Genomic DNA, 21,622 nt, shown 5'->3' with positions numbered 1-21,622 from the left:
AAATAAAAACAAAAGCATGAAGCTGGATATGACACAGATTTTGTATTTCCTCTAGAGCGGAGATGATGAAGACTATCAGAGGATTTTCAGAACCAAAATCAAGCCTCGTCTGAAGTCAGAAGATGGCATAGAGGCATCAGATCAAGGTGACAGATCTTCCAGTGTACATATCACCAGAAAGGTCATTACACGTACAGTTCGCACATCTGGCCCCACAATCATGACAGACATGGAAATCCAGAATCCAGAATTTAAAATAAAAGTTCCAAGATATGAGCAAGTCACTGTTGAGAGATCAGGACCAAAACTGGAAACGTCAGAGATGGATGTGGATGTTAATCTCTTGGGCACTGAAGGTCTGAAATTTCAAATGGGAGACGGCCAGCGGACAACGCATACAATGCACATTGTGAAAACAAAAGTTGTAGAGGTATCTGGACCGGATACAGAACATGGACAGACTACGTTTCATATGCCGCAGATCAATTTATCAGGAGGAACAGCACAAACATCCGATCTTGATGGCAAACATGCAAAGACAAATGTGGATATTTCTGCACCAAACGTTGATGTTGATGTCATGGCGCCTAAAGTCAAATTCCCAAAAGCAAGCATTGAAGTTTCTGCTCCAAAAGTTACAACAGATATGCAAATACCTGTTATTGATACAAGAACAACAAAACTAGATGTTGACATTGGAGGTTCCGATAGGAAAACCAAAATGCCTTCAATCAAGATGCCAGAGTTGAGTTTTTCTGGGTCAAAGGTGAGAGGTCCAGTTGTTGATATTAACACAAGTGTAGCAAAAACTGATATTTCTTTTCCCAAGATTGATGCTGATCTAAATATATCTGGAAATCATGATGATTTAAAAGGTCCAAACATTGATGTTCAAACGTCAAAAATACACGTTGACAGTTCAGGTTTCAATGCGCAAGATGGGAAACTAAATATCAAAGCGAAGACACCAAACTTCAATATTTCAGGTTACAACGTAAAAGAGATTCCAGAAGCCCAAGTTACGAATAAGTGGACAAAAGTAGAAGGACCAGAACTGAATATCGACTCCAACTTTCCCGAGGTACATGTTAAGCTACCTGGACCAAAGATAGAAGGCGGTGTTGAAATACCTAAAGCAAATCTGGATGTTGAAGGAGGTGCTGGTGAAATCAAAGGCCCTGAATTTAAAATTCCAGGATTCAGTGTCTCAGGAACCAAGATCCAAAAGTCTGATTTTGATCTGGATGTCAAAGGCCCAAAACTGACAGGTGATGTTGACACACCTGACATCAATCTGGAGGGTGACATCAAAGGCTCAAATATAAATATTAAAGGTCCCAAAGTAGATATCGAGGGGACTGATGTGAAAGGGAGTGGGCTCAAGTTGTCAACACCTTCAGTAGGTATGCCCAAAATTAAGGCTCCAGATTTTGATTTGAGTTTTAAAAGCCCAAAGCTGAAAGGGGATCAGGATATTGACCTTCCTTCTCAAAATACAGAGGGACAGATCAAAGCTCCAAATGTAGATGTGCATGCACCAGAGTTTGAACTAGGGAGTGGGGATCGACGGTTTGAGATGCCGAAATTCAATATACCTAAATTCCAAATGGGTGGAGCTAAAGGAGAAGGTCCAGATCTAGACATTGATGCTAATCTTCCCAAGGCAGATGTTAAGCTATCTGGTCCAAAGGTAGAAGGCGGTGTCGAAATACCTGATGTAGATTTAGATTTTGAAGGGGGTTCTGGTAAAATCAAAGGCTCCAAATTTAAAATGCCAGGATTCAATATCTCAGGACCCAAAATCCAAAAGCCTGATTTTGATCTGGAGCTCAAAGGTCCAGAAGTGACTGGAGATGTTAATGCCCCTGATGTTAATCTGGAGGGTGGCATCAAAGGCCCGAATTTCAATATTAAAGCTCCCAAAATAGATTGCGAGGGACCTGATGTAAAAGGAAGTGGGCCCAAATTTTCAATGCCTTCCCTACATATGCCCAGCATTAAGGCTCCAGACTTTGACGTCAGTCTTAAAGGCCCAAAAGTGAAAGGTGGCCATGAAATTAGCCTTCCTTCTGCAAGTATAGAGGGAGAGATCAAAGGACCAAAGGTAGATGTAGATGTAGATATGCCAGAGGCTGACGTTGAAGGTGGCAGTGGAAGGTTCCACCTGCCTAAATTCAAAATGCCCAAATTCCAAATGGGTGGAGCTAAAGTAGAAGGTCCAGGTCTAGACATTGATGCTAATCTTCCCAAGGCAGATGTTAAGGTATCTGGTCCAAAGATAGAAGGCGGTGTTGAAATACCTGACGTAGATTTGGATTTTGAAGGGGGTTCTGGTAAAATAAAAGGCCCTAAATTTAAAATGCCAGGATTCAATATCTCAGGACCCAAAATCCAAAAGCCTGATTTTGATCTGGAGCTCAAAGGTCCAGAAGTGACTGGAGATGTTGATGCTCCTGATGTTAATCTGGAGGGTGACATTAAAGGTCCAAATTTGAATATTAAAGGTCCCAAAATCGATTTCCAGGGACCTGATGTAAAAGGAAGTGGGCCCAAATTTTCAATGCCTTCCCTACATATGCCCAGCATAAAGGCTCCAGACATTGACATGAGTCTTAAAGGCCCAAAAGTGAAAGGTGGCCATGAAATTAACCTTCCTTCTGCAACTATAGAGGGAGAGATCAAAGGACCAAAGGTAGATGTAGATATGCCAGAGGCTGATGTTGAGGGTGGCAGTGGAAAGTTCCGCCTGCCTAAATTCAAAATGCCTAAATTCCAAATGGGTGGAGCTAAAGCAGAAGGTCCAGATCTAGACATTGATGCTAATCTTCCCAAGGCAGATGTTAAGCTATCTGGTCCAAAGTTAGAAGGCGGCGTTGAAATACCTGATGTAGATTTGGATTTTGAAGGTGATCCTCATAAAATCAAAGGCCCTAAATTTAAAATGCCGGGATTCAATATCTCAGCACCCAAGTTTGAAAAGCCTGATTTTGATCTACACCTCAAAGGTCCAAAAGTGGGAGGTGATGTCGATGTACCTGATGTTAATCTGGAGGGTGATATCAAAGGCCCAAATTTGAAAATTAAAGGTCCCAAAGTTGATATCAAGGCACCTGATGTAAAAGGAAGTGGGCCCAAGTTTTCAATGCCTTCCCTACATCTGCCCAGCCTAAAGGCTCCAGACTTTGACTTGGGTTTCAAGGGCCCAAAACTAAAAGGGGATCAGGATATTGACATTTCTGCACCAAATATAGAGGGCGAGATCAAAGAACCAAAGATAATTGTAGAAGCACCAGATGTTGACCTGGAGGGTGCAAGTGGACAGTTCCACATGCCAAAAATCAAATTGCCCAAATTCCAATTGGGTGGAGCTAAAGTAGAAGGTCCAGATATGAACATTGATGCTCATCTTCCCGAAGCAGATGTTAAGCTATCTGGACCAAAGATAAAAGGTGATGTTGAAATACCTGACGTAGATTTGAATGTTGAAGGGGGTTCTGGTAAAATAAAAGGCCCTAATTTTAAAATGCCGGGATTCAATATCTCAGCACCCAAGTTTCAAAAGCCTGATTTTGATCTAAAGCTCAAAGGTCCAAAAGTGGGAGGTGATGTTGATGCACCTGACTTCAATCTAGAGGGTGATATCAAAGGCCCAAATTTGAATATTAAAGGTCCCAAAGTTGATATCGAGGGACCTGATGTAAAAGGAAGTGGGCCCAAATTTTCAATGCCTTCCCTACATATGCCCAGCGTAACTGTTCCAGACTTTGACTTGAGTCTTAAAGGTGCAAAAGTGAAAGGTGACCATGATATTAACCTTCCTTCTGCAAGTATAGAGGGAGAGATCAAAGGGCCAAAGGTAGATGTAGATATGCCAGAGGCTGACGTTGAAGGTGGCAGTGGAAAGTTCCGCCTGCCTAAATTCAAAATGCCCAAATTCCAAATGGGTGGAGTTAAAGGAGAAGGTCCAGATCTAGACATTGATGCTAATCTTCCCAAGGCAGATGTTAAGCTATCTGGTCCAAAGATAGAAGGCGGTGTTGAAATACCTGATGTAGATTTGGATTTTGAAGGGGATCCTGGTAAAATCAAAGGCCCTAAATTTAAAATGCCGGGATTCAATATCTCAGCGCCCAAGTTTCAAAAGCCTGATTTTGATCTACACCTCAAAGGTCCAAAAGTGGGAGGTGATGTCGATGCACCTGATGTTAATCTGGAGGGTGATATCAAAGGCCCGAATTTGAATATTAAAGGTCCCAAAGTTGATATCGACGGACCTGATGTAAAAGGAAGTGGGGCCAAATTTTCAATGCCTTCCCTACATATGCCCAGCATAACGGTTCCTGACTTTGACTTGAATCTTAAAGGCCCAAAATTGAAAGGTGACCATGATATCGATGTTCCTTCTGCAAGTATAGAAGGAGAGATCAAAGGACCAAAGATAGATATCAAAACACCAGAAGCTGACATAAAAAGTTCCGACGGAAAGTTCCACTTGCCTAAATTCAAAATGCCAAAGTTTCGAATGGGTGGACCTAAAGGAGAAGGACCAGATCTGAGTATTGATGCCAATCTTCCCGAAGCAGATGTTAAGCTATCTGGACCAAAGATAGAAGGCGGTGTCGAAATACCTGACGTAGATTTGAATGTTGAAGGGGATTCTGGTAAAATCAAAGGCCCTAATTTTAAAATGCCGGGATTCAATATCTCAGCACCCAAATTTCAAAAGCCTGATTTTGATCTACACCTCAAAGGTCCAAAAGTGGGAGGTGATGTCGATGTACCTGATGTTAATCTGGAGGGTGATATCAAAGGCCCAAATTTGAATATTAAAGGTCCCAAAGTTGATATCGACGGACCTGATGTAAAAGGAAGTGGGCCCAAATTTTCAATGCCATCCCTACATATGCCCAGCATAACGGTTCCAGACTTTGACTTGAGTCTTAAAGGCCCAAAAGTGAAAGGTGGCCATGAAATTAACCTTCCTTCTGCAAGTATAGAGGGAGAGATCAAAGGACCAAAGGTAGATGTAGATGTAGATATGCCAGAGGCTGACGTTGAAGGTGGCAGTGGAAAGTTCCACCTGCCTAAATTCAAAATGCCCAAATTCCAAATGGGTGGAGCTAAAGCAGAAGGTCCAGATCTAGACATTGATGCTCATCTTCCCGAGGCAGATGTTAAGCTATCTGGTCCAAAGATAGAAGGCGGTGTCGAAATACCTGACGTAGATTTGGATTTTGAAGGGGATCCTGGTAAAATCAAAGGCACTAAATTTAAAATGCCGGGATTCAATATCTCAGCGCCCAAGTTTCAAAAGACTGATTTTGATCTACACCTCAAAGGTCCAAAAGTGGGAGGTGATGTCGATGCACCTGATGTTAATCTGGAGGGTGGTATCAAAGGCCCGAATTTGAATATTAAAGGTCCCAAAGTTGATATCGACGGACCTGATGTAAAAGGAAGTGGCCCCAAATTTTCAATACCTTCCCTACATATGCCCAGCATAACGGTTCCAGACTTTGACTTGAGTCTTAAAGGCTCAAAATTGAAAGTTGACCATGATATTGATGTTCCTTCTGCAAGTATAGAAGGTGAGATCAAAGGACCAAAGGTAGATATCAAGACAGCAGAAGCTGACGTAAAAAGTCCCGACGGAAAGTTCCACTTGCCTAAATTCAAAATGCCCAGGTTCCGAATGGGTGGACCTAAAGGAGAAGGACCAGATCTGAATATTGATGCCAATCTTCCCGAAGCAGATGTTAAGCTATCTGGACCAAAGATAGAAGGCGGTGTCGAAATACCTGACGTAGATTTGAATGTTGAAGGGGGTTCTGGTAAAATCAAAGGCCCTAATTTTAAAATGCCGGGATTCAATATCTCAGCACCCAAGTTTCAAAAGCCTGATTTTGATCTAAAGCTCAAAGGTCCAAAAGTGGGAGGTGATGTCGATGCATCCGATGTTAATCTGGAGGGTGATATCAAAGGCCCGAACTTGAATATTAAAGGTCCCAAAGTTGATGTTGACGGACCTGATGTAAAAGGAAGTGGGCCCAAATTTTCAATGCCTTCCCTACATATGCCCAGCATAACGGTTCCAGACTTTGACTTGAGTCTTAAAGGCCCAAAATTGAAAGGTGACCATGAAATTAACCTTCCTTCTGCAAGTATAGAAGGTGAGATCAAAGGACCAAAGGTAGATGTAGGTGTAGCTATGCCAGAGGCTGATGTTGAGGGTGGCAGTGGAAAGTTCCACCTGCCTAAATTCAAAATGCCCAAATTCCAAATGGGTGGAGCTAAAGCAGAAGGTCCAGATCTAGACATTGATGCTAATCTTCCCAAGACAGATGTTAAGCTATCTGGTCCAAAGATAGAAGGTGGTGTCGAAATACCTGACGTAGATTTGGATTTTGAAGGGGGTTCTGATAAAATCAAAGGCCCTAAATTTAAAATGCCAGGATTCAATATCTCAGCACCCAAGTTTCAAAAGCCTGATTTTGATCTACACCTCAAAGGTCCAAAAGTTGGAGGTGATGTCGATGCACCTGATGTTAATCTGGAGGGTGATATCAAAGGCCCAAATTTGAAAATTAAAGGTCCCAAAGTTGATATCGAGGGACCTGATGTAAAAGGAAGTGGGCCCAAATTTTCAATGCCTTCCCTACATATGCCCAGCATAACGGTTCCAGACTTTGACTTGAGTCTTAAAGGCCCAAAAGTGAAAGGTGGCCATGAAATTAACCTTCCTTCTGCAAGTATAGAGGGAGAGATCAAAGGACCAAAGGTAGATGTAGATGTAGATATGCCAGAGGCTGACGTTGAAGGTGGCAGTGGAAGGTTCCACCTGCCTAAATTCAAAATGCCCAAATTCCAAATGGGTGGAGCTAAAGCAGAAGGTCCAGATCTGGACATTGATGCTAATCTTCCCAAGGCAGATGTTAAGCTATCTGGACCAAAGATAGAAGGCGGTGTTGAAATACCTGATGTAGATTTGGATTTTGAAGGGGATTCTGGTAAAATCAAAGGCCCTAAATTTAAAATGCCAGGATTCAATATCTCAGCACCCAAGTTTCAAAAGCCTGATTTTGATCTACACCTCAAAGGTCCAAAAGTTGGAGGTGATGTCGATGCACCTGATGTTAATCTGGAGGGTGATATCAAAGGCCCAAATTTGAAAATTAAAGGTCCCAAAGTTGATATCGAGGGACCTGATGTAAAAGGAAGTGGGCCCAAATTTTCAATGCCTTCCCTACATATGCCCAGCATAACGGTTCCAGACTTTGACTTGAGTCTTAAAGGCCCAAAAGTGAAAGGTGGCCATGAAATTAACCTTCCTTCTGCAAGTATAGAGGGAGAGATCAAAGGACCAAAGGTAGATGTAGATGTAGATATGCCAGAGGCTGACGTTGAAGGTGGCAGTGGAAGGTTCCACCTGCCTAAATTCAAAATGCCCAAATTCCAAATGGGTGGAGCTAAAGCAGAAGGTCCAGATCTGGACATTGATGCTAATCTTCCCAAGGCAGATGTTAAGCTATCTGGACCAAAGATAGAAGGCGGTGTTGAAATACCTGATGTAGATTTGGATTTTGAAGGGGATTCTGGTAAAATCAAAGGCCCTAAATTTAAAATGCCAGGATTCAATATCTCAGCACCCAAGTTTCAAAAGCCTGATTTTGATCTACACCTCAAAGGTCCAAAAGTGACCGGAGATGTTGATGCACCTGATGTTAATCTAGAGGGTGATATCAAAGGCCCAAATTTGAATATTAAAGGTCCCAAAGTTGATATCGAGGGTCCTGATGTAAAAGGAAGTGGGGCCAAATTTTCAATGCCTTCTCTACATATGCCCAGCATAACGGTTCCAGACTTTGACTTGAGTCTTAAAGGCCCAAAGGTGAAAGGTGACCATGAAATTAACCTTCCTTCTGCAAGTATAGAGGGAGAGATCAAAGGGCCAAAGGTAGATGTAGATGTAGATATGCCAGAGGCTGACGTTGAAGGTGGCAGTGGAAAGTTCCGCCTGCCTAAATTCAAAATGCCCAAATTCCAAATGGGTGGAGTTAAAGGAGAAGGTCCAGATCTAGACATTGATGCTAATCTTCCCGAGGCAGATGTTAAGCTATCTGGTCCAAAGATAGAAGGCGGTGTTGGAATACCTGATGTAGATTTGAATGTTGAAGGGGGTTCTGGTAAAATCAAAGGTTCTAAATTTAAAATGCCAGGATTCAATATCTCAGCACCCAAGTTTCAAAAGCCTGATTTTGATCTGGACCTCAAAGGTCCAAAAGTGACCGGAGATGTTGATGTCCCTGATGTTAGCCTGGAGGGTGATATCAAAGGCCCAAATTTGAATATTAAAGGTCCCAAAGTTGATATCGAGGGACCTGATGTAAAAGGAAGTGGGGCCAAATTTTCAATGCCTTCCCTACATATGCCCAGCATAACGGTTCCAGACTTTGACTTGAGTCTTAAAGGCCCAAAATTGAAAGGTGACCATGATATTGATGTTCCTTCTGCAAGTATAGAAGGAGAGATCAAAGGACCAAAGGTAGATATCAAGACACCAGAAGCTGACATAAAAAGTCCCGACGGAAAGTTCCACTTGCCTAAATTCAAAATGCCCAGGTTTCGAATGGGTGGACCTAAAGGAGAAGGACCAGATCTGAATATTGATGCCAATCTTCCTGAGGCAGATGTTAAGCTATCTGGACCAAAGATAGAAGGTGGTGTCGAAATACCTGACGTAGATGTAGATGTAGGAAAAGGTTCTGGTAAAATCAAAGGCCCTAAATTTAAAATGCCGGGATTCAATATCTCAGCACCCAAGTTTCAAAAGCCTGATTTTGATCTGGAGCTCAAAGGTCCAAAAGTGACCGGAGATGTTGATGTCCCTGATGTTAACCTGGAGGGTGATATCAAAGGCCCAAACTTGAATATCAAAGGTCCCAAAGTAGATCTTGAGGGAGCTGATGTAAAAGGAAGTGGGCCCAAGTTTTCAATGCCTTCCCTACATCTGCCCAGCCTAAAGGCTCCAGACTTTGATTTGGGTTTCAAGGGCCCCAAACTAAAAGGGGATCATGATATTGACATTTCTTCACCAAATATAGAAGGAGAGATCAAAGGACCAAAGATAGATGTAGAAGCACCAGATGTTGATCTGGAGGGTGGGAATGGACAGTTCCGCATGCCAAAAATCAAATTGCCCAAATTCCAACTGGGGGGAGCTAAAGTAGAAGGTCCAGATATGAACATTGATGCTAATCTTCCCGAGGCAGATGTTAAGCTATCTGGTCCAAAGATAGAAGGTGGTGTTGAAATACCTGATGTAGATTTGAATGTTGAAGGGGGTTCTGGTAAAATAAAAGGCCCTAATTTTAAAATGCCGGGATTCAATATCTCAGCACCCAAGTTTCAAAAGCCTGATTTTGATCTAAAGCTCAAAGGTCCAAAATTCGGCGGTGATGTTGATGCAACTGATGTTAATCTAGAGGGTGATATCAAAGGCCCGAATTTGAATATTAAAGGTCCCAAAGTTGATATCGACGGACCTGATGTAGAAGGAAGTGGGCCCAAATTTTCAATGCCTTCCCTACATATGCCCAGCATAAAGGCTCCAGACTTTGACTTGAGTCTTAAAGGCCCAAAAGTGAAAGGTGGCCATGAAATTAGCCTTCCTTCTGCAAGTATAGAGGGAGAGATCAAAGGACCAAAGGTAGATGTAGATATGCCAGAGGCTGACGTTGAAGGTGGCAGTGGAAAGTTCCGCCTGCCTAAATTCAAAATGCCCAAATTCCAAATGGGTGGAGTTAAAGGAGAAGGTCCAGATCTAGACATTGATGCTAATCTTCCCAAGGCAGATGTTAAGCTATCTGGTCCAAAGATAGAAGGCGGTGTCGAAATACCTGATGTAGATTTGGATTTTGAAGGGGATCCTGGTAAAATCAAAGCCCCTAAATTTAAAATGCCGGGATTCAATATCTCAGCACCCAAGTTTCAAAAGCCTGATTTTGATCTACACCTCAAAGGTCCAAAAGTAGGAGGTGATGTCGATGCACCTGATGTTAATCTGGAGGGTGATATCAAAGGCCCAAATTTGAATATTAAAGGTCCCAAAGTTGATATCGAGGGTCCTGATGTAAAAGGAAGTGGGGCCAAATTTTCAATGCCTTCTCTACATATGCCCAGCGTAACTGTTCCAGACTTTGACTTGAGTCTTAAAGGTCCAAAAGTGAAAGGTGGCCATGAAATTAACCTTCCTTCTGCAAGTATAGAGGGAGAGATCAAAGGGCCAAAGGTAGATGTAGATATGCCAGAGGCTGACGTTGAAGGTGGCAGTGGAAAGTTCCACCTGCCTAAATTCAAAATGCCTAAATTCCAAATGGGTGGAGCTAAAGCAGAAGGTCCAGATCTAGACATTGATGCTAATCTTCCCAAGGCAGATGTTAAGCTATCTGGACCAAAGTTAGAAGGAGGTGTTGAAATGCCTGATGTAGATTTGGATTTTGAAGGGGGTCCTGGTAAAATCAAAGGCTCTAAATTTAAAATGCCGGGATTCAATATCTCAGCACCCAAGTTTCAAAAGCCTGATTTTGATCTACACCTCAAAGGTCCAAAGGTGGGAGGTGATGTCGATGCACCTGATGTTAATCTGGAGGGTGATATCAAAGGCCCGAATTTGAATATTAAAAGTCCCAAAGTTGATATCGAGGGACTTGATGTAAAAGGAAGTGGGCCCAAATTTTCAATGCCTTCCCTACATATGCCCAGCATAACGGTTCCAGACTTTGACTTGAGTCTTAAAGGCCCCAAATTGAAAGGTGACCATGATATTGATGTTCCTTCTGCAAGTATAGAAGGAGAGATCAAAGGACCAAAGCTAGATATCAAGGCACCAGAAGCTGACATAAAAAGTCCCGACGGAAAGTTCCACTTGCCTAAATTCAAAATGCCCAGGTTTCGAATGGGTGGACCTAAAGGAGAAGGACCAGATCTGAATATTGATGCCAATCTTCCCGAGGCAGATGTTAAGCTATCTGGACCAAAGATAGAAGGTGGTGTCGAAATACCTGATGTAGATGTAGATATAGGAAAAGGTTCTGGTAAAATCAAAGGCCCTAAATTTAAAATGCCAGGATTCAATATCTCAGCACCCAAGTTTCAAAAGCCTGATTTTGATCTGGAGCTCAAAGGTCCAAAAGTGACTGGAGATGTTGATGTCCCTGATGTTAACCTGGAGGGTGATATCAAAGGCCCAAATTTGAATATCAAAGGCCCCAAAGTAGATTTTGAGGGACCTGATGTAAAAGGAAGTGGGCCCAAGTTTTCAATGCCTTCCCTACATCTGCCCAGCCTAAAGGCTCCAGACTTTGATTTGGGTTTCAAGGGCCCAAAACTAAAAGGGGATCACGATATTGACATTTCTCCACCAAATATAAAGGGAGAGATCAAAGGACCAAAGATAGATGTAGAAGCACCAGATGTTGACCTGGAGGGTGCAAGTGGACAGTTCCGCATGCCAAAAATCAAATTGCCAAAATTCCAAATGGGTGGAGCTAAAGTAGAAGGTCCAGATATGAACATAGATGCTAATCTTCCCGAAGCAGATGTTAAGCTATCTGGTCCAAAGATAGAAGGCGGTGTTGAAATACCTGACGTAGATTTGAATGTTGAAGGGGGTTCTGGTAAAATCAAAGGCCCTAATTTTAAAATGCCAGGATTCAATATCTCAGCACCCAAGTTTCAAAAGCCTGATTTTGATCTAAAGCTCAAAGGTCCAAAAGTGGGAGGTGATGTTGATGCACCTGACTTCAATCTAGAGGGTGATATCAAAGGCCCAAATTTGAATATTAAAGGTCCCAAAGTTGATATTGATGGACCTGATGTAAAAGGAAGTGGGCCCAAATTTTCAATGCCTTCCCTACATATGCCCAGCATAACGGTTCCAGACTTTGACTTGAGTCTTAAAGGCCCAAAAGTGAAAGGTGGCCATGAAATTAACCTTCCTTCTGCAAGTATAGAGGGAGAGATCAAAGGACCAAAGGTAGACGTAGATATGCCAGAGGCTGATGTTGAGGGTGGCAGTGGAAAGTTCCACCTGCCTAAATTCAAAATGCCCAAATTCCAAATGGGTGGAGTTAAAGCAGAAGGTCCAGATCTGGACATTGATGCTAATCTTCCCGAGGCAGATGTTAAGCTATCTGGTCCAAAGATAGAAGGCGGTGTTGAAATACCTGATGTAGATTTGGATTTTGAAGGGGGTTCTGGTAAAATCAAAGGCCCTAAATTTAAAATGCCGGGATTCAATATCTCAGCACCCAAGTTTCAAAAGCCTGATTTTGATCTACACCTCAAAGGTCCAAAAGTTGGAGGTGATGTCGATGCACCTGATGTTAATCTGGAGGGTGATATCAAAGGCCCAAATTTGAATATTAAAGGTCCCAAAGTTGATATCGACGGACCTGATGTAAAAGGAAGTGGGGCCAAATTTTCAATACCTTCCCTACATATGCCCAGCATAACAGTTCCAGACTTTGACTTGAATCTTAAAGGCCCAAAATTGAAAGGTGACCATGATATTGATGTTCCTTCTGCAAGTATAGAAGGAGAGATCAAAGGACCAAAGCTAGATATCAAGACACCAGAAGCTGACATAAAAAGTCCCGACGGAAAGTTCCACTTGCCTAAATTCAAAATGCCCAGGTTCCGAATGGGTGGACCTAAAGTAGAAGGACCAGATCTGAATATTGATGCCAATTTTCCCGAGGCAGATGTTAAGCTATCTGGACCAAAGATAGAAGGTGGTGTCGAAATACCTGATGTAGATGTAGAAGTAGGAAAAGGTTCTGGTAAAATCAAAGGCCCTAAATTTAAAATGCCGGGATTCAATATCTCAGCAACCAAGTTTCAAAAGCCTGATTTTGATCTGGAGCTCAAAGGTCCAAAAGTGACTGGAGATGTTGATGTCCCTGATGTTAACCTGGAGAGTGACATAAAAGGCCCAAACTTGAATATCAAAGGCCCCAAAGTAGATTTTGAGGGAGCTGATGTAAAAGGAAGTGGGCCCAAGTTTTCAATGCCTTCCCTACATCTGCCCAGCCTAAAGGCTCCAGACTTTGATTTGGGTTTCAAGGGCCCAAAACTAAAAGGGGATCACAATATTGACATTTCTTCACCAAATATAGAGGGAGAGATCAAAGGACCAAAGATAGATGTAGAAGCACCAGATGTTGACCTGGAGGGTGCAAGTGGACAGTTCCGCATGCCAAAAATCAAACTGCCTAAATTCCAAATGGGTGGAGCTAAAGTAGAAGGTCCAGATATGAACATTGATGCTAATCTTCCCGAAGCAGATGTTAAGCTATCTGGACCAAAGATAGAAGGCGGTGTTGAAATACCTGACGTAGATTTGAATGTTGAAGGGGGTTCTGGTAAAATCAAAGGCCCTAATTTTAAAATGCCGGGATTCAATATCTCAGCACCCAAGTTTCAAAAGCCTGATTTTGATCTACACCTCAAAGGTCCAAAAGTGGGAGGTCATGTCGATGCACCTGATGTTAATCTGGAGGGTGATATCAAAGGCCCAAATTTGAATATTAAAGGTCCCAAAGTTGATATCGACGGACCTGATGTAAAAGGAAGTGGGGCCAAATTTTCAATGCCTTCCCTACATATGCCCAGCATAAAGGCTCCAGACTTTGACTTGAGTCTTAAAGGCCCGAAGGTGAAAGGTGACCATGAAATTAACCTTCCTTCTGCAAGTATAGAGGGAGAGATCAAAGGACCAAAGGTAGATGTAGATGTAGATATGCCAGAGGCTGACGTTGAAGGTGGCAGTGGAAGGTTCCACCTGCCTAAATTCAAAATGCCCAAATTCCAAATGGGTGGAGTTAAAGGAGAAGGTCCAGATCTAGACATTGATGCTAATCTTCCCAAGGCAGATGTTAAGCTATCTGGTTCAAAGTTAGAAAGTGATGTCGAAATACCTGATGTAGATTTGGATTTTGAAGGGGATCCTGGTAAAATCAAAGGTCCTAAATTTAAAATGCCGGGATTCAATATCTCAGCACCCAAGTTTCAAAAGCCTGATTTTGATCTACGCCTCAAAGGTCCAAAAGTGGGAGGTGATGTCGATGCACCTGATGTTAATCTGGAGGGTGATATCAAAGGCCCAAATTTGAATATTAAAGGTCCCAAAGTTGATATCGAGGGACCTGAAGTAAAAGGAAGTGGGGCCAAATTTTCAATGCCTTCCCTACATATGCCCAGCATAAAGGCTCCAGACTTTGACTTGAGTCTTAAAGGCCCAAAATTGAAAGGTGACCATGATATTGATGTTCCTTCTGCAAGTATAGAAGGTGAGATCAAAGGACCAAAGGTAGATATCAAGACACCAGAAGCTGACATAAAAAGTCCCGACGGAAAGTTCCACTTGCCTAAATTCAAAATGCCAAAGTTCCGAATGGGTGGACCTAAAGGAGAAGGACCAGATCTGAATATTGATGCCAATCTTCCCGAGGCAGATGTTAAGCTATCTGGACCAAAGATAGAAGGTGGTGTCGAAATACCTGACGTAGATGTAGATGTAGGAAAAGGTTCTGGTAAAATCAAAGGCCCTAAATTTAAAATGCCAGGTTTCAATATCTCAGCACCCAAGTTTCAAAAGCCTGATTTTGATCTGGAGCTCAAAGGTCCAAAAGTGACCGGAGATGTTGATGTCCCTGATGTTAACCTGGAGGGTGATATCAAAGGCCCAAATTTGAATATCAAAGGTCCCAAAGTAGATTTTGAGGGAGCTGATATAAAAGGAAGTGGGCCCAAGTTTTCAATGCCTTCCCTACATCTGCCCAGCCTAAAGGCTCCAGACTTTGATTTGGGATTCAAGGGCCCAAAACTAAAAGGGGATCACGATATTGACATTTCTTCACCAAATATAGAAGGAGAGATCAAAGGACCAAAGATAGATGTAGAAGCATCAGATGTTGATCTGGAGGGTGGGAATGGACAGTTTCACATGCCAAAAATCAAACTGCCTAAATTCCAAATGGGTGGAGCTAAAGTAGAAGGTCGAGATATGAACATTGATGCTAATCTTCCCGAGGCAGATGTTAATATATCTAGGCCAAAGATAAAAGGTGGGGTTGAAGTACCTGAAGTAGATATGGATGCTGATGGTAAAATCAAAGGCCCTGGATTTCAAATGCCAGGATTCGATATCTCGTTACCCAAAGTTAAAGCTCCTAATTTTGATCTTGGGTTTAAAGGCCCGGAACTGAAAGGTGGTGTTGCTCCTGACATTAATATGAAGGGTGACATCAAAGGCCCAAATTTTGATATTAAAGGTCCTAAAGTAGATATCGAGGGACCTGACATGAACATTGAGGGTCCTGATGTAAAAGGAAATGGGCACAAGTTTTCACTGCCTTCATTGGGCATTTCAGCTCCCAATATATCTTCACCAGACATGAATCTTGACTTGAAAGGCCCAAAACTGGAAGGTACTGCTGATATTAAATCTCCAAGTATTGGTATCGGTGTTAGTGCACCTGAGATGGATACAGATGGTCAAGGAGCACATCTGAAAATGCCAAAAGTGAAGACGCCAAAATTTGGATTTGGAATTAAAGGGCCACAAGGAGACATCAGTGCTCCATCTCTGGATGTAACAGGTCCTGATGTAGATTTGAATGTTGATTCACCAGACTTAAATGTTAGCACTAAGGGAAAAAAAGGCAAATTTAAAATGCCTAAATTCAACATCAAATCGAAGAAACCTGCAGGAGATGTGAAGCTGACCGTTCCAAAGAGTGACCTTGATTTATCCAACCCAGAAATGGATATTAAGTCCCCAGATCTAAATGTAAGCCTTGGATCATCAGATGGACAGTTAAATATCAAGCCATCAAAAGTAAAGAAACCACGATTTGGAAAAATGAAGTTGTCATTTCCAGATGTTGAGTTTGATCTGGCACCATCAAAAATTAAAGGTGAATTATTGAGTCCAAAGATTGAAGGAGATTTACAAGCACCTGATATTGACTTTTCATCTGCAGATATAAAAGGTCCACATGTTGACATTAAAGCACCTGGAATAGATGTCAACACAGATGTTGACTTGAAAGGATCTAGTTTCAAAGCGAAAGGCACAAAATTAAAATTTCCTTCAGTAAACATCAAGTCGCCCAAAATATCTGAGCCAGATTTGGATATTAATTTGAAGGGCACAAATCTGAAAGGTGAAGTATCAGGAGATGTAAAAGGCCCGACGCTCGACATAAAGAGACCAGAAATAGATTTTGACGTTGATGCTCCAAATGTTGACATTGAAAAACCAGAAGGTAAATTAAAAATGAAAATGAAGAAGCCAAAGTTTAAGATTTCAGGACCTAAATTCAAAGGTTCAGATGTGGATATTGATGTTGGTACACCAAAATTAGAGAGTGGAATTAAACGACCCGAAGTTAATATTGATGCATCCAGTATTGATCTTCAACCCAAGATCTCTGCTCCAGATCTACATTTAAAAGGATCAAATCTTAAAGGTGATGTTAGTGTATCTGGTCCAACAATGGAATATGACATCAACGGGCCAAATGTAAACCTAGATGCTAACATTGAAGGTGCAGGAGGAAAATTGAAAATGCCTAAACTGAAACTCCCCAGCTTTGGGGTGGACTGCAAAGCAGCAGGGCCAGATATGGATGTTGTTGCCAACCTTCCAAAAGCAGATCTTTCAGGACCACAGCTAGAAGGTGACATTAACATACCTGCAGCAGATATCAAAATTGGTGCTCCAGATGTTAATTTTGAGGGTCCAGAAGGAAAGCTGAAAATGCCTGAAATTAACATTTCTGGTACTAAACTGCAAGGCTCTGATCTGAATCTCGGCATAAATGCACCAAAGATAGGAGGTGACTTTAAGACACCAGGTTTACATGGAAATGTTGAGACACCCGGCGTGGACATCAATGCTGATGGTAAATTCAAAGGCCCCCGGATTGCAATGCCATCCGTTGGCATCACAGCACCTAATTTGGATATAGGTTTAAAGAAACCACAATTAAAAGGTGATGTCAATATTTCCAGTCCAAATATCAAAGGAAACTTTAGAGGACTAGATGTGGATGTAGAAGGTCCTAATGTAGATGTTGATGCTCCAGACTTTGACATTAAAGGTGCAGAAGGAAAGCTAAAGATGCCTCAGATCAACTTCCCAAAAGCTGATATTGACACTGCAGGACAGAAGATAAAAGGCGACAACTTTTCAGGATTTGGGGTCTCTGCGCCTGATTTTGGCATTAATGTGAAGGGACCTAAACTAGAAGGGAATTTGGCTGCTGATCTTTCTGGTCCAAAGATAGACACTGACATAAAATGCCCTAAAGTAGACATTACAGGGCCAAATGTGAAAATGGACAGACCAGACATCAACTTTGGTGGTCTAAAAGGAAAAGGTCCCAGTGTTGATTTTAATGCACCAAAAGCCAACATAGGATTTTCTGGACCAAAGTTTGAGGGAGACATGAAGGGAGATATAAACGTCAGTGCACCAGATGTGAACCTAAGTGGTAAAGTAAAGAGCCCTGAAGTGAAAATCCCTACAGCTGATGTGAAGTTTGATGCAAAAGGAGGTGTTGGGGTGCCCAGCTCCAAAGGAGATCTGAAAGGTGCAGAGTTTGATCTCAAAGTTCCTGACATAGGTACAGATATTAAAGGAGCAATAGCTGATCTTGATGTTCCATTGGACAAACTGAGAATACCTAAATTCAAACATTCTCAATTTCAAATAAAAGGCCAGAACCTAGAAGGACCAGAAATGGCAATGGGCGTCAGTGTTCCAGAAACTCAGCTAAATGTTTCAGGTGCACAAGGTCCAAGTGTCAACATTAAAGGAGCACAGGCGAGTGTCAACTTGCCAGAAGGTGAGATAGAAAGTTCAGGGGTCAGAATAAAGAAGGGCAAAATTAAAATGCCCAAATTTAATTTCTCTAAGTCTAAAGGGAAAGGTAGTAGTGAAGGATCAGAGGGTGAATTCAGTGCATCTGGGGCCAAGATTGATATTAAGGGCTCAAAGGGTAGCCTGGGTTTCAGTGACATTGAGATGGAAGGACCAGAAATGTCAGCATCTGGGAAAGGTTCTGGTCTGGACATAAGCACTTCTCCAAAAGGGAAGTCAGGCACACTAGATTTCTCGTTATTTAAAGGCAAAAAGTCAGAACGTCATAGGTCATCATCCCTGAGTGATGAGCATGAACTTTCACCTTCCCCCAAGGGCAGAACAGAATTTGGAGAAGGGGCTGCGGGTGCAAAAGGCAAAAAGTCAAAGCTGAAATTTGGAACATTTGGAGGCTTCGGGGCCAAGTCAAAGGGCTCCTACGAGGTCACTGAAGGCGAGGCAGCAGTAGAGGGCAGCGGAATCTCTCTAGTTTCCAAAAAGTCCCACATGTCCTCCTCTTCTAGCAACGAGAGCGGATCCAGAGCAGGATTCCGTCTTCCTAAAGTAGAACTAAATATCAATAAAAACAAACCATAATTTTGTAAATAGAGCTGAATCCTTGTAAATAGAAATTAACTGCATTACTTTTTACTGATAAGCCAAGGCATGGAGATCTATTAGACTTCATCCCTATCTCATTTGCAGGTCAAAAATAGGATGGAATATTTAAAGTGTTGAGCTATTGTTTTTTTTACAATGCGAGGAATAGAACCATAGTCAGATTTGACCTGCGGATATTTCAGTACACTTCTGTACCAGCTAAAAAACAAACTAAAGTTCTATTACTACAAGCTGAGAGCAATAGCTTACTAGCAGGAAAAATAAAACCTATTTTGATACATTTTCTATGTAGCGGTTTATTATTTTCATATACTGGTAAAATGGAGGTGTTAAGACATGTAATCACTGGTGCTCTCTCTAGCTTACTTTATTCAATGGAGTTGCAGCTAATATATGAGAGGTTTTACTGAATATTGATTTGAGGAAAATAGATATGGAGACATTGGTAGAGGAAGAGTTTAAGCTGTCTTTAGATAAATAGATGCCATCCTATCTATGTAAGGTGAAATTTGGCAATAGCCAAATTAAACTCAATTCGTCCAGTGATTGGTGCCGTATTGCCAGGGTCCAACAGCAATAAGTAAAGTTTGGCCGATTTCCTTTCTCTGTAAATTAACAGGGCTGCAAAAAAAAAATTCTATTCTGGGTAGCTTAAATTCTTCTGCTTTGTAAATGTGTAAGTGTTGTCTGTGGATCTAGTCAGGGCGTGTTTCTACTGTGAATTTGAGTGTTTACGCCACCCTCCCCGCTCCCCAAACCCCCTTAACTCATGGTGGTGGTGCTGCTGCTGTAATCTTTTATCCCCATGTCCTTCCACCCAAAGCCACAAGAGTGAAAGCCCAGGAAAATTACTCAATACCCAACCATGCAGTTTGGAGTGAGTCACAGATATTAAAACGTCTGAAGCACTAAATTAAATATCCAATTTAGTTGCATTTCAAATCGCGCTTCCAAGCCGTCTCGCTGCCACCTCCACACACCCCCCACACACCACACCCCATGACTCGGGTGGTATGTGCACTGCCCCGGCTGGAACTGAGCCTAACAGACCCCGGAGATTTCAGGTTGGATTGCCTGGTCGGAGCTGAGTTAGCTGATCACACATATGGGCATGCCGGCGAAGGAGCCTGTAACATCCAATCTGCTAGCACTGTAAAGCAGAATGCGAGAGCATACCTACCCCCTGCATGGGTAATGAGGATTCACTGTCTTGCAGTAAAGCACCGCCTTGCCGGAGTCCACAGATAGCACCAATATTCCTTGTAACATAACAAGCAATTTTGTTATGTTATGAATGGCGAGAATTGTGACTTTGCTCGGTTTTTCTTACCATTTCATTGTTCCACTCAAAAGTGTTGTTAATAGAACTTTTTTTTCATAAATCTGTCTGCACTTTTGCGGCAAACAGTAGACGATGGGAATGTAAGACAAGTGTGTACTTTGTAAAAATCAAATAAATTGTTCATTACCCTGAATTAAAGGCTGGTCTGTCTCTCTCGGTTTTTATCCAAATTATGAAATAAAAGGCTGAATCTTTGACTTGAGCAGTAGGAAAGCTACAATTGGCCTGTGGGCTGAGGTGTGGATAAAATAATTTAAGCAGGGTCCCTTGCTGCTGAACATTATTCAGTGAGTTCTGCTGGAAAGTGTGTGTCCACGTGTGAATTTTGGGTGAGGGGAGCATTATGTTTGGCTGTGGTGCCCTTCATGACCGAGCAGCCTTCCAACACCTTATTCCCCGAGATTCCTGGAGCCCCACTCTGCCACTGGAAGTGCGGCGCGGTGGAACTTCTGGCATCCGGCTGTTAATGGACACCTGAACATAGGAACAAGAGTAGGCCAAGCAACCCCTCGAGCCTGCTCTGCCATGCAATATGAACATGGCTGATCTGCCCGCGGAGGATCCAGTGGGAATGGTGGGAGATTGGCTGTTACAGACAAAAAGCCATCTTTTCAGCTGTACTTTCTCCTGGTCACAAGAACTGGTGGTATTTCAGGCGGGGAATGTCATCCCGCCAGTCCTGCCTCTTTCAATGACGTCACAACGGATGGAGCGGACGCAAGAAGCACTAACCTTTCTCGTCTGAATTTTCCAACATAAGGAAAAAGGGTCGGAGGCCCACCAAACCAGTTCCCACCCCTAATTAACACAATTTCCCCGCCCCCACCCACTGCTTGACCTGCGTCCTTGTTCTGCCCTCTCGGGGCTATCAATTTCAGGGCCTCTAATGTCAACTCTCAGACCTGAAGAATGGCTGCTCGAAGGCGAAGTATTAGGAGCAGCCCGTGCCACTGGAATCTGTGACCTGGCAGGAATCACAACTGTCAGGTATGGAATGGAGAAATCTGGAGGGTGATGGGGGCGCGGGAGAGGAGAAACTTAGAACAGGGGCACACCGTGATCCTTCACGCTATTGCACATACAGCACCTGCTCCAACACTTCCCTACTCCGAGAACAGGCTGTCCGATCGCTTTGCAAATATCTCTGATATATCATGTGCAGTAGGAATAATAAACTTAGAAGGGAGTTGTATCCATTTGAGGGAGAGAAGTGAAGCGGAGCAATCTCTTCTGGAGGAGTAAGGTTGCTCTTCGATATCTTGCCAAATGGCAACGGTTCAAAGTGATCCTAGACAGTGAGCACTGGCAGGCTATTTTCTCTCTTCTCTCTTAGGCAGTCCCTCGGAACCGAGGATGACTTGCTTCCACACTAAAAATGAGTTCTCAGGTGACCGATTAGTCCAATGCGGGACCTACAGTCTCTGTAGCAGTACGCCGTTCCGGTCTGTCGCTGTTGGGGTTGTCCATGAGAGTCCTGACGTTCCAGGTCCCGAACTTCATTTTAAAGGGTGGAAGATGCCTGTGCATGAGTTCTTTTAATGTGGGGTGGCCATTGCACACCAGCTACCACACGGGCTTGACAGAGCAAAGTCTTGGTCCAATGGCAAGGGGATCCAAGACGATTGGAGACCAGGCCCTGCTACATCAGCCTAGCATACACTCCCAGGGCAGGTCCCTTCCACTCTGCTAACTATACAATGCTCAGTCTAGTCTGGGGTAGCTCAGCAGTCAAA

The 21,622-nt window shown here is 42.7% G+C and overlaps 1 protein-coding gene across 1 annotated transcript in view; it reads left to right on the top strand.

Moving 5' to 3' along the window:
• Window positions 1-20,027, top strand: part of ahnak (AHNAK nucleoprotein) — a 61,593-nt gene extending 41,566 nt beyond the window's left edge. The window contains exon 5 of the mRNA XM_085976150.1: window positions 56-20,027. Within this exon, the coding sequence (XP_085832276.1) occupies window positions 56-18,523 (18,468 nt within the window). The 3' untranslated portion in view covers window positions 18,524-20,027. The remainder of the gene's footprint in view (window positions 1-55) is intronic.
• The last annotated feature ends 1,595 nt before the right edge of the window (window positions 20,028-21,622 follow it).

The sequence above is a fragment of the Somniosus microcephalus genome, unplaced genomic scaffold (genome assembly GCF_052327205.1).
Source record: "Somniosus microcephalus isolate GS21.2 unplaced genomic scaffold, FLI_Smic_1.0 unresolved_chr2, whole genome shotgun sequence".
In the NCBI taxonomy this organism is placed as follows: domain Eukaryota; kingdom Metazoa; phylum Chordata; class Chondrichthyes; order Squaliformes; family Somniosidae; genus Somniosus; species Somniosus microcephalus.
Note: the sequence above shows the minus strand (reverse complement) of the source record. Positions and strands in the feature narration are given on the sequence as shown.